Source organism: Lutra lutra, chromosome 8 (genome assembly GCF_902655055.1).
Source record: "Lutra lutra chromosome 8, mLutLut1.2, whole genome shotgun sequence".
NCBI lineage: Eukaryota > Metazoa > Chordata > Mammalia > Carnivora > Mustelidae > Lutra > Lutra lutra.
Window position 1 is genome coordinate 138,669,035 of NC_062285.1, and position 16,246 is coordinate 138,685,280.

The following is a 16,246-nucleotide window of genomic DNA, read 5'->3' on the forward strand; positions in this document are numbered from 1 at the left end:
CCACAGAGTAGCAGGTTTTGGGGAGAGGGGAATCTCGAAGGGCTTAGGTGCCTCAAGTCCCCAAGCTCTGGAAGGGCAAGGCACAGAGCCCTTCGGGGGGCGGCCGTGTGCCCGGGATCTCACCAGCTCCAGAGCTGGAAGATGCCGACAAAGACACGCCCACCAGCTGACGGGAGCGTGAGGGACGCATGGCTCTGGGACAGTCACACTCACCAGATCAACTGTTTATTGATTTTTTTTTCTAAAATACTATACATTTGAAGAAACTCCTAACTGAAAAGACTTGACAATTTTTGGTAAATCTGTAGCAAAGGAATGAGGATTTCTGCTGGTAAGTTTTCATGACAAACACAGATGCGCATCCACTTTCCAAGCAAGACACTGAGCTCACTGGAAACACTGAGAAAATGCACAGCTTGTGATGGCGGCGGCCACGTCACCGATGTCTGAGTTACACAAAATAGAGGTTTTCCTTTCTTCCCCCGCCCCCCCCCACCGCCCCGGGATTGCAGCACGGCGCCCACTGCAGGCGCGCTCCCCATGACTAAGGCCATTCAAAGGGACCCCGCTGCTTGGGGTGAGACCAGCTTTCGTGTGCTGGCGAGGAATGGGGAGGGCTGGAGTCTGCAGCTGCTGGAAAGACATGGGAGGTTTTACAGTGTTCTGCTACGGAAAGGACTAAGGCTGGTTAGAAGGTGGACCCGCAGCTGGCCGGCGAGGACAGGCTGCCCCACAGCTGTCTCCACTCCAGATAGGCCCAGGCCCAGAGCCCAGAGGAGGCCCAGCCGGCCAGCCAGGCCTGTGCCTGAATGTCACAGTCTTCAAGCAGTTTACAAATGAAACCCACTGTCAAAAGCCGTTAGATCTCATTGAAACAGTAGACGAACTCTTTAGAGTCTCTGAATATCAAATAATATATACAGATACACACCAAGACACGGCAGTCTCACAGAAAGCATCTAATCCACAGACGCCCGTGCTCGAGAAAGTCTTCTTACCGTGTAACCTTCCAAATCACCGATAAAACTGTTAATTTGCAAGAATAAAGTTTTAAACACAAATAGAATGAAAATACTTTTTAAATATGGGGACACTTGGGAGTACTACGTAAGGTTATTTCCGGAAATCATGGCGGACGCCCCAAATGCGTAGGGCATTCACAACAGAAACCCCCCCAACGTGCTCCCACCTCCCACTGCGATCTCCGGCCTTACGCACGGCCAGGTTCGGGGAGCGGCAGCTCCGGCCCCAGCGTGGCGCGGGGAGAGCGCTGTCCTCAACGCTGGCGGCTACCAATCTGTGCCATAATTTAAGTGTGAGTGAATGGAAGAGCAGGTACATAAAAAAGTATAACTGTACACAGCCTTTAAATAAAAAACCTCAACGTCTTCACTCAGAAAATGGCATGGAAGCTTGTTCATTGAAGTTGTGGGAGACGGGACGCGTCAGAGGAACAAGAATCAGTGGGACCCACCATTGACTCAGAGCAGAGGAGAGACAAGGTCAAGAACAGACAGGTCCATGATAAGCCAACACGCACAGTGAGCGGGAGGGGGGACAGGGCGAGTCTGTTGTACTGTCTTCTGGCGCTCGGACCTCTCCGTCTGCGCGGCGTGCGGAAAGGTGCCGGGTCCCGGTGAAGCGACCAGCCCATCTGTCTCCGAGAGACACCAGGAAGCCGACAGTGACGGAGCCATCATGTTTTGCAGGAAGAGGAGCGGACACTCACAGAGCCAGCTGTGCCGGAGTGCCGCTGCCCGGGGCCGACGGCCAACGGAGCTCCTGCGACCTCTGCCTCCACTCTCCGCCAGCCAGCCGGCGGGCCTGTCACTGGATCGCCTCGACGTAATTGGCTGGGTACAGGCCGACTTGTCCGTTGTCCAAGCGTCCCTTGCACCAGCCCTGTTCATCCTCGTCCTCTATCTTGGTCAGCTCGTCCCCTTCAAGACAAGAACGAAGCAGTCCTGGTGAACAGGCGGGTGACCCAAGGACCCTCCGCCACCCAGTCAGAGCACCCTAGCAGCTTGGCCCCCACCCCTGGCCCCCAGAGGATCTAAGTTGGGTGGGAGGGGAAGGCATTCTCTTGGGTCAGACTTGGTTATTTCCCTACTAAGCTGCATTGTAAGTCACTCCTTCAGCAGCCACACAAGCCCCTGAGAAGTCCCAAGACCGCCACCGCGCACAGGGACCCTAAAGCAAGCAGCTCCCGCAGAGACTGCAGAACTCAATGCCACAGGCCCCTGTGCTTCCTGACTATTCCAGGCCAGGTCAGAGAAATGCCTTCAGAGCGCCCATGCCGCCCCCGTCACCGCCCTCTCCTGCTGTTCTCCTCTTTCCCAGGCTCCAGCCAGCTTTATCTTAGATCTTCCCTCCGGTACTTGCTGCCCTGACCCGGTGGGTTCAGTTAATCCGTGTCCAGAGTAGGCTATGGGAGAAGCAGGGACCTGTCACTCCAGCTTCAGCCCCCGGCTCAGGGCATTTATCCTCGGAAAGAAATCAAGCTCTCTCAATGCTGTGAGACGGAAGCCATCGGCATAGTTCTGGAATCTCCCCATGGCTCTGTGTGTTACTGTGTTTGGTTCATCTCATCTTTTCACACATGAAGGACCCCCTACTTCAGGCTGGGCCCGAGTCGTGGAGGAGGAACCCTGATGGGGAGGGACAGATGGAGTGCTGGTCCTTCAAGGACACAGATGCGGGCACGGAGACCAAAGGTGTGGTCAGGGCCATGGTGGTGGCAGGTGTGGGTCCGGCATCTCACGTTCGGAGCGGACAGAGCAGTCCGGTGCCCCCTGATGAGGAGCCACCTGGGGCTCTGCCCGGGACCGCCTGCAGGTGTGGGAACCCCGAAGCTCAGGCCTTCTTGGGAGCAGGGAGCGGGCAGAAGACTCAGTCCCGGGACAGCAGGAGCCTTTCGTTCAGCTTCAAGCTTTGTATTTCTCAGGGGCAGTTTGGTTCCCTTTGCAGGCTAAGTTACAATTTCTTCCCCAGGCAATTATGCCCTGTTTAGGTACTTCCCTGTCTCTATTTTGTGTGGCAGAGTGATGAAGATGCTTGTGGGATGGATATCCAGGGCTGCTGTTCATGAGCGAAATGCCCTGCCCCTGGGGCCTGGTTTCCTCCCCTGCAGACCGGGAGGACTCAGTATTAGAGCAGGGACGGAGCCAAGCAGTGGCCAGCAGGCGGCGGGCAGCTGCCGTCAGGCCCCTGTGAGGGATGGCTTTGCCTGCAGCCGCTGGGTCACTCTGGCAGCACCAGGTCCCATGCAAATCTAACTCAGCAACACCAGCAGTGAACACAAGGGGCCGAAGTGAGCACCAAGAGGGGTAAGGCTCAGGGGCGCCTGGGTGGCTCAGTTGGTTAAGTGTCTGCCTTCAGCTTAGGTCATGATCCCAGGGCCCTAGGATCTCCCTCTGCTGCTTTCCCTGTTTACGCTCTCTCTCTTTCAAATAAACAAAATCTTCAAAAAAAAAAAAAGAGAGAGAGAGAGGTAAAGCTTCATATTCTCCTGTCCTTCCTGGCCCCTGTGGGCCCCTGGACAACTGGTGTTTCTCTATCCCACCCTTGCACACAGCCAGGCTCACAGGTACACGGTGGGACCAGCTCTGTGATGCTCACACGGGCTGGGAAGGGGCCCAGGGAAAGGCTCTGCAGGTGCCTAAGGCCTAGAGGAGAGGAGGGCATCGGAGCATGCTAGAGAGAGAGGAAAGCAGAGCTGGCCGGGGTGAACACTGCAGTAAAGGTAATGCACAAAATAGACACAGTGAAGAGGGAAGCTTTCTGGCTGTAAAAGCGTGATCCGGTGATTTAAAATACTGCTTTTAGTTCAGTCGGCTTTTAACAATTTCCTCAGAGCAGAAGGAAACATTTATGTCCACAAAACTGCTGACTAATCCAACAGGTGAGACAGAGAAAGACTTAGAAGTTACGATGAATAAATCAACAAAGTAGGGGGGCAAATGACCCGCAGAGATCAGAAAACTGGACAAAGGTGTGTGCGGCTACATAAGACATGCATAAAAACTTTCTATAACCCGCCAGGGGTACCTGGTGACCAGGGGCTTGAGTGTCAGGCCAGCTGCCCAGCCTGCTGAGCACAGACCAAAGGGGCCCACGAGCATGGACAGAGCTCTCCGCCCCACAGACGCAGGGTCTGTCCCAGAGGCGCAGCCCGAGTGGAGAAGCACGCTTCAGCCTGTGCTGGTTGAGTTCTGGCCCAGACTCCCGCTTTGAAGGCTGGACTGTGGGTCTGGGGTGGCTTCGGGGAAGGGGCAAGGCAGAAGGGAAGAACTTGGCTCTCTCGAGCCTCCTCTAGCAGCCTCTAAGTGCTTTCAAACTGAGGCTTGAAACCCATTTTGGCAAGTTGCAACCAGCATTTAAGATTTTAATTTATTTGACAGAGATCACAAGCAGGCAGAGAGGCAGGCAGAGAGAGAAGGAGGGGAAGCAGGCTCTCTGAGAGCCTGATGCAGGGCTCGATCCCAGGACCCTGGGATCACGACCTGAGCCAAAGGCAGAAGCTTTAACCCACTGAGCCACCCAGGTGCCCTTCAACCAGCATTTAAAAAAAAAAAAAAAAAGACAAAGCCTAGGAGATCCATGTGCACAGAGCTCCCATAATCTGGATCCAGACTGTTCTATAAAACAGAAGTTTCGGGGGGTGCCTGGGTGGCTCAGTGGGTTAAAGCCTCTGCTTTCGGCTCGGGTCATGATCCCGGGGTCCTGGGATCGAGCCCCGCATCGGGCTCCCTGCTTGGCGGGGAGCCTGCTTCCTCCTCTCTCTCTGCCTGCCTCTCTGCCTCCTTGTGATCTCTGTCTGTCAAATAAATAAAATCTTAAAAAAACAAAAACAAAAACAAAAACAGAAGTTTCGGGTACTGGCAACAAAGGGGTGCTGCTGGTAGAACGTGGACAACGTGGCCGTAGGGAGGAAGTTCAAAAGGCACGGCCCTGACACGGGGCTCCGAGTGGCCCAGCGGAACATCGAGTGCTATTCTGGGGTCTAGGCAAGATGGCTCACCAAGGGCTCCTCTGCCAGCCAGGGGTCTCTGGAGAAAGCCTTCCCTTGGGGACCCACACAGCTGGCTGCTTCCGGAGAGCGCCTGGGAAACCCTGTCAGTGCCCTTGATCAGTGGCTCCTGCCCCAGTGCCCTGTTGTGTGCAGCCCTCGGTCCTGCTAGGGGTGGCACCTTGGGCAAAAGCACCAGGGCACCTCATGCCTTCTAAGGTTTGGCAGTGAGCATCTGCTGCTTTTCAAACGTGGGAGGAAAACCCACAAATGGAACTAGCAGGAATTTTCCAGACTTAAAAAAGAAAAAAAAAGCCAGACACTCTCCCCGCCCCAGCAGGTTGGAAACCTCTGCGTCAGGTACCAGCCAGTGAGCCCACCTACCTGCCTTGAAGCTCAGCTCATCATGCTCCTGCCCCTCATAGTCGTAGAGGGCCCGGACCCGCACTTCTGTCCCCGAGGTGGCATCCTCGTCAAACGGGTTTGAGTCCCCATTGGCATCCGTGGAGGAGAACGGGTTGTTAGATTCATCATCTGACCAGTCAGTGGGGTAGCTCTGGGTCTTCTCATAGCTGCTAACACTGCAAGAAAGGGTTGCCCCGGGGGGGCCTTGAGCACGGGGCTTGCGGAGGCACGAGGCCCTGCCTGGAGCCGGCAGCCCTAGGGCTGGGCGGGGGCCTCCTTCCGCAGGAGCACTGCCCCTCAGCATCACAGCGCAGTCGGGCTCCCCGCAGGGCCACCCAGCACACCCGTCTTCCTGCGGTGGTGTGCCAAGGCCTTGGCGAGGGTTAACGGAGGACAGAGAAAAAGCAACCACAGATTGTTAATGGGTGCCACCCCGCCCTGAGACTCAATCGAGAAGCCAGAGACTGTCCACCAGCTGGCAGCCGGGCCACCTCCTGTAGGCCTCATGCATTGCTCTGAGTACCAAGGGGGCTAGAGCCTGGACAGAGAGAGAGGAGAGACAGAGAGCGAGCGAGGTGGAAACCGGAGGGAAACGTTTGTTCACCAACTTTTTGGCCTTAATGTCCTCCTTCTCACTGACGGTGCTCCCCGTGTCGTCCTCATCCTCGAAAGGGTTGTAGCTGGACAGTGACTGCGCGGACCGTGCGGGATTGCTCGGGACACTAAGATCACTACAGGGAGAGAGAGAGCTTTCAGGGGACCCCAGCTCGGCACCCCAACCCGGTCCTGGGTGCTCCCAGCTGCAGGATCACAGGGCCAGGATCTGAAGGGACAGATCAGCTCCTTGCAGGAAAGGAGGATACGTTGTTTGAGTAAAAAGACTGTTTCAACGAAAACACCGATATCTTGGTGGTTAAACGCACTTAAAAAGTCTGAGAGAACATGTCCATTTCCCCTCTTGCCTCTGGATACAGTCCAACCTGAACAGGAGACCTGGGGTGCAGACAGGGAGCCACTGCAGCACTAGTGATGTCTGTCTTGGCTTGCGGCTTCCCCTCACTGTCCTCCCCACCTGGCCCCCATTCCTGATGCTGTGAGCTGGTAGCCGGCCTGTGGGGCTCAGAGACCAGGTGCCCCGCCAAGAGCAGGAGGGAGGCTCCTGGAGCACTCTCGGACCCCATAGCACAGCATTCCCCTCCTTCTGACTCCAGAGGCTCCAGTGGCCTCCTCCCTGCTTTTTCTGGGGCCAGAGCTTCCAAAATCAGCACCAAAGCCTGCTGAACAGCCCTTTATAAGACAGAAGAACCCCTTTCGTGCTCCATCTGTGTAACCGTCTCAGCTGCCTACTGTGTACCAGGCCCAGAGGGGACGGACTGGAGAGAAATCTGACCCAGGCCCAGGCTGAGGGCTGACAGCCAGGATGCAGTGACCATAGGTGCTAGGTGCGGAACTAGACAGTAAGGAAATAAGACGGGCCCCTATGAGACCTGGCACTGCACTATGGATTCAGCTGCAAGGCAGGGCCTCCAAGCCAGGACTGCAAGCAGCTGGCACTCAAGATTGCTGCATGGACGGCTCACACAGAGCTGGGGGGAAGGGGAGAGGAAAGGAGGGGAAATGCCTCAAATGCCACCACTGACTTCAAGTGGCCAGCAACTGCCTCGTGGCTTTAGGCCTGGTGAGGGGCACCGGACCCAAGCCTGCCTACAGCCTATGCCTGAGCCGCATGTTTAAGACGAATAGGCCCTCCTCCCTCCCTGGGACCTGTGTCCTTCGGTTGTGGGTGTGGGGAGGAGCCTGGTGCTAGGAAGCCAAATTTGTTCAGTAGCCCTGGCCTGCCTAGACTCTCTTAGACCCTCCGCCCCGAGCCCTGGGGTGGTGTCTCCCCAACCCTGACCCAGTCACACAGGTGCTAGCCTCACCCCTGGGACAGTGATTACTGCTCTGGTCACTTCACCAAGCCTACCTGCCCAGATGGAGACACAGCAGCTGAACGACAGCCAGCCATGTCTGATCAGGGAGCCCAGGAAGGGGTTTCAGTGCCTAGGACTCCAGAAAGGCCTCCAGAACCTGTGCTGACACTCCTAGGAAAAGGCAACCATGAACTGTATTATTACTTGTGGCATGGGGCCTGAGTGGCTTCCAGGGAGAGGCAACTGGCAGCCTCAGCTCTGCAGAGGCTAGTAACACCTATCTGCTGGGACTTGGCGGCCTGGCGGCAGGCCTCATCTAGCACACACTTTCTAGGAGGTTCTAATGACCTCAGTGCCACTTTGCTATCCAAACTTGGTTTCAGCAAACAAGTCAGAAATAAAATAACCCACAGTCTCAGTCTCATCAAAGAGGTGACTTGAAATGGGGGGGGGGGACACTTGACAATGATCTCTTGCACTGCTCCTCCCCCCCACCCCCAAATCAGGCACCTGCGTACAGAACCAGGAAGTACAAACCCGGCCAGGATACCTGAACTCGCCCAAAGGACGGCATTGACCGTGACCTCCGCCTGCTGGTGTGCACCACTGGGGACACACAATGGTCAGTATCTGACATCACCTTTTGCCCTCGCTTGGGGCCCGAAGCATGTTTGTGACAAGGGTTTGCTTCTCTGGATCTTTCCACAGCTCTAGCATCAGATGAGCTGATGATTCTCCCCAGAGATGCCCTTGGGTCACTGCCCAGTGGAGTTTGGATGCCCCATCTGGAAAGATACCTGTGGGGTTCCTGCAAGGCTTCACAGGGGAGTTTCCCAGGTGCCCAGGCTGGGAGCTTCTGGCCCACACAGAGGACCCCAGGGGAACCTATCCCGGGGGATGGAGGCTGCCCCAGCGCCTACCTGCTGGGCTTGTTCTGCAAAGCCTGGTCGCCCGTCTGGTTGATGCCCGTCAGGGTGACGCCATCAGCAGCCTTCTTCTTTTCTCTCCGGCTGAGAGTTCGATTCAGGTCTGCGGACCACTCCTGGGCAGCGGGCGCCGAGGGAAAGTAATGGGGGAGTTCGTTTGTTTGAGGCCACATTAGTGTGCAATGCACCAGCCCAATGCCCAGAGGCCTGCCCTGCGCAGTTCATGGAATGGAGCCCCATGACCTCGGTTGTTCCCCAGCCGACCTCAGGCTCCCGGTACCCTCCGGCTACTCCCTGCTCACTGCTACAAGGGCGAACTCCAGCTTACAGAGGCCCAGTCTCCAGAAGGAGAGTCTGACCAGCCAGCACTCAGACGTCCAGGAACTTCCCCATCCTGCCTGGCGTCCAGGGCGCTAAGCCTCCAGCCACCTCTGGCCAGCAGGGGTCACCAGAGGCCTCACCAGCTTTCCTTGAGCCTTTCAAAGTAGACAGGAGCTAGTTGCCATCTTGCCCAACACTGGTTCTGGCTCCCAGCAGGGCAGGAGGGCTGGCTGCAGGGCCTGAGCAAGCCTGCGCCATGGGGACTGCACCATGGGGGGCACACACGATAGGGTCTGGGTGTCACATGTTCGGGGGGCGGGGGCACGGAAGCTAGCCCACCACACAGGTCTCCAGGGATCAGCATCCTCACAGGCAGCACAGGCTGCAGGACTAACAGAGCACAGCAAAGCGCTGACCTCCCCAAAGGCTCGCCAGTTTCCCAGCAAGTAAACAACTTTCATGCACTGCGCTGAGAAACACTAGAAGTGAGTTAAAGAAGGAAGAGGCTATGACGACATCTCCCAGGAAGGTGTGTGTGGGCACCTGGTTAACAATGCTCTCTAGACCCCACCCATCACCAAACAACCTTAACTGAATTAACCTTTGGTGTGACTGAGTGCACAGCTTGGCCCAGGTTAAAGCCATCTTAGAAACATCAAGTCTAACCTGCCAACTTGTGAGACAAGAAAACTGAGGCCGAGAAAGAAAAGGTGACTTGCCCACACAGAGTTGGTGACAGACCTGGACCCCTGACTCCAGACCCTGGTCCCGATCTATTATCTTCTCATCTGTCGTAAGTTGACTCAGCGACCATGTGAATATAATCTGTCCTGCCTGGGTGGTTCCCCAGAGCCCATGTGACACGCCCCTGGCTGGCCCGGGAAGGAGGGGCCAGCTGTTAGCATGGACAAGGGACAGCAGGGCAGCACAGAGGCCACGGTTCTGTCGCTGATCTGCGTTGTCAGAACCAGGCTGTGGACTGCCCGCCCCCCACCGCCCGCAGACCTATGTAGGCCAGACACACACTGCAGGAGGTTTGGGATTATACATTAACCAAAAAATAGGAACTTACTTCATCCTGCGGCATGGAAAATAAAAACAAATAATCGTATTAGAGAAAGTCAAGCATAATCCTCTAAGATTCATAACCACAGACCGCATGTGGGCGCTGCTTCCCAGCCTGCAGGATCCACGAGAGAAGGGCCACCACGGTGGGCTGGCCAGGACGCCCATCCCAGTGAGATAGGCTGTTCAGTCCATAGACAGACTACTCCATATTCTGGGTATTGGTGGACAACACTAAGGGCCTGGGAGGGGGGATGGTTTCTCAGGTGGCTTCCCGAGGCCCTCCAGAGCAGTACGCACCCCTGCAGGGTAAAATCCTGCTCTGTGCAGACACACCCCCTCCCTTCTTCCAGGGCACGGTCGCCAGGGGCGGGGTAGGCTCTGTGCTTTCCCCACGAGAGCCACTTCCACTTGGGAGGGCCCTGGCCTCTATTTTGTCCCAGGGCTTCCGTGGAAGGGGTACAGTCCACTCTCAGCCTCCTGTTGGGAGCAGATGTCCTAAAGACAGAGCAGGGGTGTGCTCAGCCACAGGGACCTACACTGCCATTGGAGCAGCTTTCTATAGAGAGGCTCCAGAAGATAGGGACACACACAACTGTGGCATAAGATGGGGCCAATGGCCAGCACAGACCCCCAGCGTCCCACAGCTGCCAAGAGGTGAGACCAGCCGTGAGTCAGCCTGTGCTCTGGCGGCCACCAAGGCTAGGCAAGCCCCTTGGCCCCCACGCAAGACATCATCCCTGGAAGGCAGCGGCCGAGCCTTTCCTGACCCCTGCTTTACCACACGGTGGGGAGAACCCCTGCCCTCACAGAATGGGGTGGCAGCACTTGGTGGGGGTGAGACGGGGAGAGGGGGGTCTGGTGGGCCAGGCCTACAGCTAGAAGAGACCCGAGGTCCCAGGCCCTCCCATTTTGCACGGTAAGATACTGGAAGGCTAGGATCCATGAAATCAGGAAAAGAGAAGTTAATCCTGAGCCAAAATTAGCTGAATGTACTGCCTGAAACAAGGAAAAGCCCCTCATGTGAGGGTAAGACGAGCTGCACATGACCCTCTCCCCACCTCCCCGCTCCCCATCCCGGACCTGAGGCCCACCAGGCCTGGAGCACACGTCGGCAGCCCCCTTCGCCAGCCCCCTTTGCAGCCACCGTGCAGGGTGGGGCAGGGAACCCGGGGGGCTCCTGGAGCTCACGGCCGAGGGGAGAATGCCAGATGGCCAACAAGCGACCACCGAAGTTCTTAGCAAGAAAGCACATAACTGCGCCTTCGCCGAGACCCCGAAGGCCCTCTGGGGGGTGCCCTCGGGACTGTCAACACGGACGTGGATTCTGGAGCAGCTGTGCTGAAAGGGTGCCTCATTAACAGGGCAGAGGCCAACACCGAGTTGGAAGGAGAAAGACAAGACAAAGTATGTCTCAATCCTGCGGGCCCAGGGGTCACGGACAAGCCTCCTCTTACCTCAAACTGCGGCCAGTTCATGGACATGCCCGGCCCGTGGTTGGCTCTGAACCACCGCAGGTCCTCCACCGCGTCAGCGGCTTTGATGCTCTGCTCCAGGTCGCGGTAAATGCTCTTGTAGCTGAATCAGATAGAGGATGTGTGACTCTCTTGGAAGGTGGGGATGGCACTGTTCGTCCCAGCCCAGAGCCTGGCCACAGCAGGGGCGCGGGCTCCAGCCCATGAGTCAGCTCCACAGCACGGGCCAGGACGCTCCGCCCGGCTCGGCTGGAGGGTTCCGTGGCCTCCGTGCAGGAGGGAGACACAGCTTTGGCTTCCCACAGACTGGCTTTACATCCGACCGGGTGCCGGCACCTTGGCCACAGGGCACCAATCCCTGTGGCTCCATTTCAGCAGGTCCAGAATCGAATGTCAGGAAAGTGCCCCCTCATCCCCTCAAAAAAGCTGGAAGGTTTACACTCAGATGTGCAAAAACTCTAAGTGAAGGCTGCCCATGCTCTGGCCACCCGGAGCGGCAGCTCGCGGCAGCTCCCACCAGCTCCCGCCAGCTCACCGGCCTAGCAAGTGCGCCACGGAGGACAGGAGCATGCAGCCCTGCGGGGCTCGTGTTTTCCCTTCTCATCGGGATGGCAGGCAAGCCATCTCCCTCCCCGGGTCTCTGTCTCCTCCTCATTAAGTGAGCACAGCGCCATCTGGTATAAGTTGAAGTGTGTCCTCACATAAGACATGTTAAAGTCCTGACCCCCAGTACCTCAGAATGTGATTTTATTTGGAAATAGAGTCTTTACAGAAGTAATTAGGTTAAATGAGGCCCTAATCTATGGGCGCCTTTTTATAAGAAAGGAGAAATGGAGACACACAGACACGCACAGAGGGAAGGGCAGGTGAAGACACAGAGGAAGATGGCCGCGTGGTGGGATGACATGTCCACAAGCCAAAACTGACAGCAGAAGGAATGACAGCTGCAGTGATCTCCCCCAAGAGCCTCAGAGAGGGCTCGGCCCTGCCAACACCTTCGTTTCACACCTCCCGCCCTCCAAACTGACAGAGAAGGAACTGCTACGGTCATAAGCCACAGGCTTTTGGTACTTCGTTAGGGCAGCCTTAGGACACTACTCTGCCATCTGCTCCCTAGGCTGGCTTCGAGGACTCAGTGAGGCCACAGAGGCCAGACAAGGACGCGCAAACACATAATGGGCACAGCCTGCCCCACCCCAGCCAGCCATGCAGCCCTAAGGCAAGTCAACGCACCACAACCGGCCTCAGTTTCCCTATCGGTAAGATGGGGAATAATGCTCCCACTTTATAGACTGTCATAAGCATTAATTAACTCTTGGCAGAGTGGCTGGACAGTAATCGTTCCTTTCCACGTATTGTGTGGGAGACAAAGGAATGTAATTTCCTTCAAAGGACAGGCCTTAGCTTGTGAGTCATTCCTACAGGGCTCTACAATATGGATGACTGAAGTCCACATCCACGGTTAGCCCAGACCTCTGCCCCAAAGAAGGCATCGTGGAACCAAAGGCACGGCAAATGCAGAAGAAATATCACGGCCTCCATGTCACGATCTAGAGCTGAGTCCCTGAGGGCCTGTGCTGTCCTGGGCAGCCAGCTGCTCTAGAACGAGGGGCCTCCGGAAGGCCTTCAAAGTAAGACAGTCCTGAGGGCAGGGCACAGCAGCCCAGGAAACACAGAGAAATGTTCCTGGCTTGATTTCCAATATGCCAGCTGTGGCTGGTCCAGGCTGCAGCCCTCCCTTCCTACCTGGACGTCGAGTGTTGTGCACAGAGCCCGCAGTGCACGGCCCACCTTACTGCATAGCCTGAGGCCGCCCAGCTCAGACCAGCAGTCAGCTGTCCCCAGCGTTGGGTTGCCTGGCACAGGCTGACCACGCAGCCGCAGACAGACTCAACACCAGGTCCGTCCCTGGGCAGGAGGACTTAACTAGGGAGAAAAGCTCTTTGCTCTATTTTTTTTTAAAATTAATTTATTTATTTGAAGTAGGGGGTCAGAAGGAGAGAGAATCCTAAGCGGACTTCCCGCTAAGCTCAGAGCCCAGCATGGGGCTTGATCTCATGACCCTGAGATCATGACCTGAGCTGAAATCAAGAGTCAGACACTTAACTGACTGAGCCAACCAGGCGCCCCCGAGAGAAGATCACCGCCATCCCAAGTCTGGAGAGCAGTGACTGACCTTGATTCAAAAGCAACTTTCCACTGACCTCATGGTAATGGAAACTTACCTGGCCACGTTTGACAGGTCTAGGTGCTTCTGGACCTCCAGCAGAACTTCCCGGAAGAAGCGCAGACGCTTCTCCTCGAACTGCTGGCACTGCTCAAACACCTGCTCCATGTTCTCCATGTACTGCGGCGTGCCCTGGTCGAGCTCCTTCAGGGACTTCTCATATTTCTCTCTGGTCTGCAAGAGAATCCGTGCCAACAGGACAAGGTTCACTGCCATGCACCCTGCTTCCCTCCAACAGAGACAAAGCGAGCCAGGCTCTGTACCCTCATCCTCACCTGCCGCTGGTTCTTTCTGCCGCTTCTGAATTCATCAGCATCTAGGCCCACTGATCAGGTGACAATACTAAAGCAGACACTCTGAGTGACTTCAGAAGCAGGCGGAGGAGCTGTGACCCAGCATCCAAGGATCTACTTCTTCGGGTCCCAGCCCAGAAGACTCACATTCTACCTCTACTCCCAAAGGGTACTCCCACCCAATCTGGGCTAGGAAAATACTCAGAAAGACACCCTCCCCACCCCACATGGCCAGGCCTCCCAGGCTCATCTCGGATGCCACCTCCACCACTGAGCTCATCCTTGGGGAAAGCTTCTCAGGCTTCCAGATTCCAAAGCACAAAGAGCACAAGCTCTGGAGTCTGACAGACTCCACTTTCAAAGTCAAGTTCAAGTGCCAGCCCCTCCACTTCTGAACAGCAAACCACACTCCTGGCATCTGCCAGGCCTCTCAGCTAGTATCAGGCCCGAACAGGCAGATGCTGGGGAAGGGGCGGTCATTCTGAAGCCCAGGGCGCATGCTCTCGGGCACCACTGCCCCACTGATTCATGCCCGCGGCATCCATCCGTGTCCTCTCTCCCTGGGCAAGGGTCTCCCTTGAGCCTCGGACCTTGCCCACAGCAGTGGTGACTCAGCAGATTCCTCTGGGCAAGATCATGGGCTCTGAGCGCCAGACAGACCTGGGGGTCTGGACCCTGAGTTTCTTAGAGCCTCGCTTCCCTCCACTGAAGACGAGGTGGAGGCAAACCTCGTTTTGTGGCTCTCCATAATATCGTGTGTTTTGTGGACTGAAGGTCTGTGGCGACCCAGCATGGAGCACGTGCCCCGGTGCCATTTCTCCAACAGCACTTGCTCGCTCATGTCTCTGGCCACATTTTGGTAATTCCCTCAGTATCTCATGTTTTCATCCCTATTATTGCATTTGTCATGGTGATCTGTAATCAGTGATTATGACTCACTGAGATCTCAAATGACAGTTAGCAGTTTTTAGCAATAAAGTATTTTTTTTTTTAAAGATTTTATTTATTTATTTGACAGAGATCACAAGTAGGCAGAGAGGCAGGCAGGGAGAGAAGGGGAAGCAGGCTCCCTGCCGAACAGAGAGCCTGATGCGGGGCTAGAGCCCAAGACCCTGGGATAGTGACCTGAGCTGAAGGCAGAGGCTTAACCTACTGAGCCACCCAGGCACCCCAGCAATAAAGTATTTTTTAATGAAGGTGTACCTATTGTTTTTAGATGTAACATAATTGCACACTTCATAAATTACACTATAGCGTGAACATAGCTTTTACATGCACTGGGCAACAAAAAGCATTCATTTGACTCACTTTCTTGCGGTGGCCTAGAGCTGACCCCACCATGCCATACTTCACAGCGCTCTGATATTTAAATGAGGTGACCCACAAAGGGCACCAAGCTGCGTGAAGGAGGCATTCAAAAAAGTCCCTGTCTCCCTGTCCTCTAGCTCGCTGCTCCCCCTACACAACCGTTCAGTCTGAGACTGCCCTCGAGTAGAAGTTTGTTACCAGAAAGGAAACAAAGTAGGACCCCAGGGGCCTTCTGGAGCAAAGTGAGGGATGGCAGGGCTGGGGCCGTATTTACTGTAAGCCCTTCCACTGTGGAGACCCTGAGAAATGGGGGGACCACCCAGAAACCTCGCTTTTCTGGCCCTGACGACTGTGTGGACTACTGAGGACCAAGGCCATGTCTCAGGACCAGCCCCCGCCACCTCTGGAGCAGCTCCGCCCTCTCAACACCCCAAATCTACTGTCTACGCTGCTCCCCTCCTAGACACCCTCTGCGACTGCTGCCCTGGAAAGCTCCCCCCACCCCTGATGTTCTAGAGAACCCTCTTCTCAGAGACTTCCCTAACTGGCTCCACCCACTCCCTGGAGCCCCCCTCCCTGGTGCTCCCTTATATGCTGTTCCTTGTTCTGCTCCTGAGCCTCCTGGCTGGGCCTGGGTCCTCTGTGACCCCAGGAAAAGGTTATCCTTTCCAGAATTTGGACATTCCCAGAGGGCCTCCCACTGCTCTGATGACTCATCATCACCATCAGCCGCCCTGGGTCTATCTGTGTGAGGTCCGGTGTGAGGTCCCGAGCTCAGGGGCCTCAGGACATGCAGCTGTGGCCAAAACACCCAGCTCCTGCCGGACCATCAGAGCGGCAGAGAGCACCCCCTTCTCTGGGATACCTCAACGGCACACAGCAGCCTCCCCGGAGCCCCTGCGGTGCCCAGTGGCAACAAGATGCTCCCCAGTGTCACGAACAGCCCTGCCCTAGCAAAGCCAGATGCAGAACAGGGTCGTCACTACTGGGGAATTCCTAGCACAGAGCACAGAGAAAGTTCCTCGTAAACATCCATGGAGTGAAATGAAAGGCAGCCTTCGCCCTCCTGTGGACTGGGACAGTTAGCATTGAACCTGAGAAGTTCCTTTCTGAGGGATACTGCCAGGTGTGGTCACCGCCGGACCAGTTAGAGACACAGAAGGGCGTACCAGCCACTCGGTGCTGGTTTTCAGAAACTGCGTCAGGAAGGGGAGTGAGGGATGGGGTTGCCCTCCTGTCCGGGCCAGCTCTCCGGCTACAAGAACCATCATGCCCCAAGGTCACTGGCCAGACCACAGAGTCAGG

The 16,246-nt window shown here is 56.1% G+C and overlaps 1 protein-coding gene across 5 annotated transcripts in view; it reads right to left on the bottom strand.

The window, feature by feature from the left end:
- Positions 1-209: 209 nt before the first annotated feature.
- The window catches only part of PACSIN2 (protein kinase C and casein kinase substrate in neurons 2), a 132,212-nt gene continuing 116,175 nt past the window's right edge, over positions 210-16,246 (bottom strand). For 4 of the 5 annotated variants that reach the window (XM_047739854.1, XM_047739856.1, XM_047739855.1 and 1 more), the window contains exons 6-11: positions 13,339-13,514; positions 11,096-11,216; positions 8,247-8,368; positions 6,022-6,144; positions 5,393-5,589; positions 210-1,940 (exon numbers count right to left, since the gene is read on the bottom strand). In XM_047739854.1, coding sequence (XP_047595810.1) covers positions 1,828-1,940; positions 5,393-5,589; positions 6,022-6,144; positions 8,247-8,368; positions 11,096-11,216; positions 13,339-13,514 — 852 coding nt within the window. In that variant the 3' untranslated portion in view covers positions 210-1,827. The remainder of the gene's footprint in view (positions 1,941-5,392; positions 5,590-6,021; positions 6,145-8,246; positions 8,369-11,095; positions 11,217-13,338; positions 13,515-16,246) is intronic. The other variant, XM_047739858.1, reaches the window with a different exon arrangement.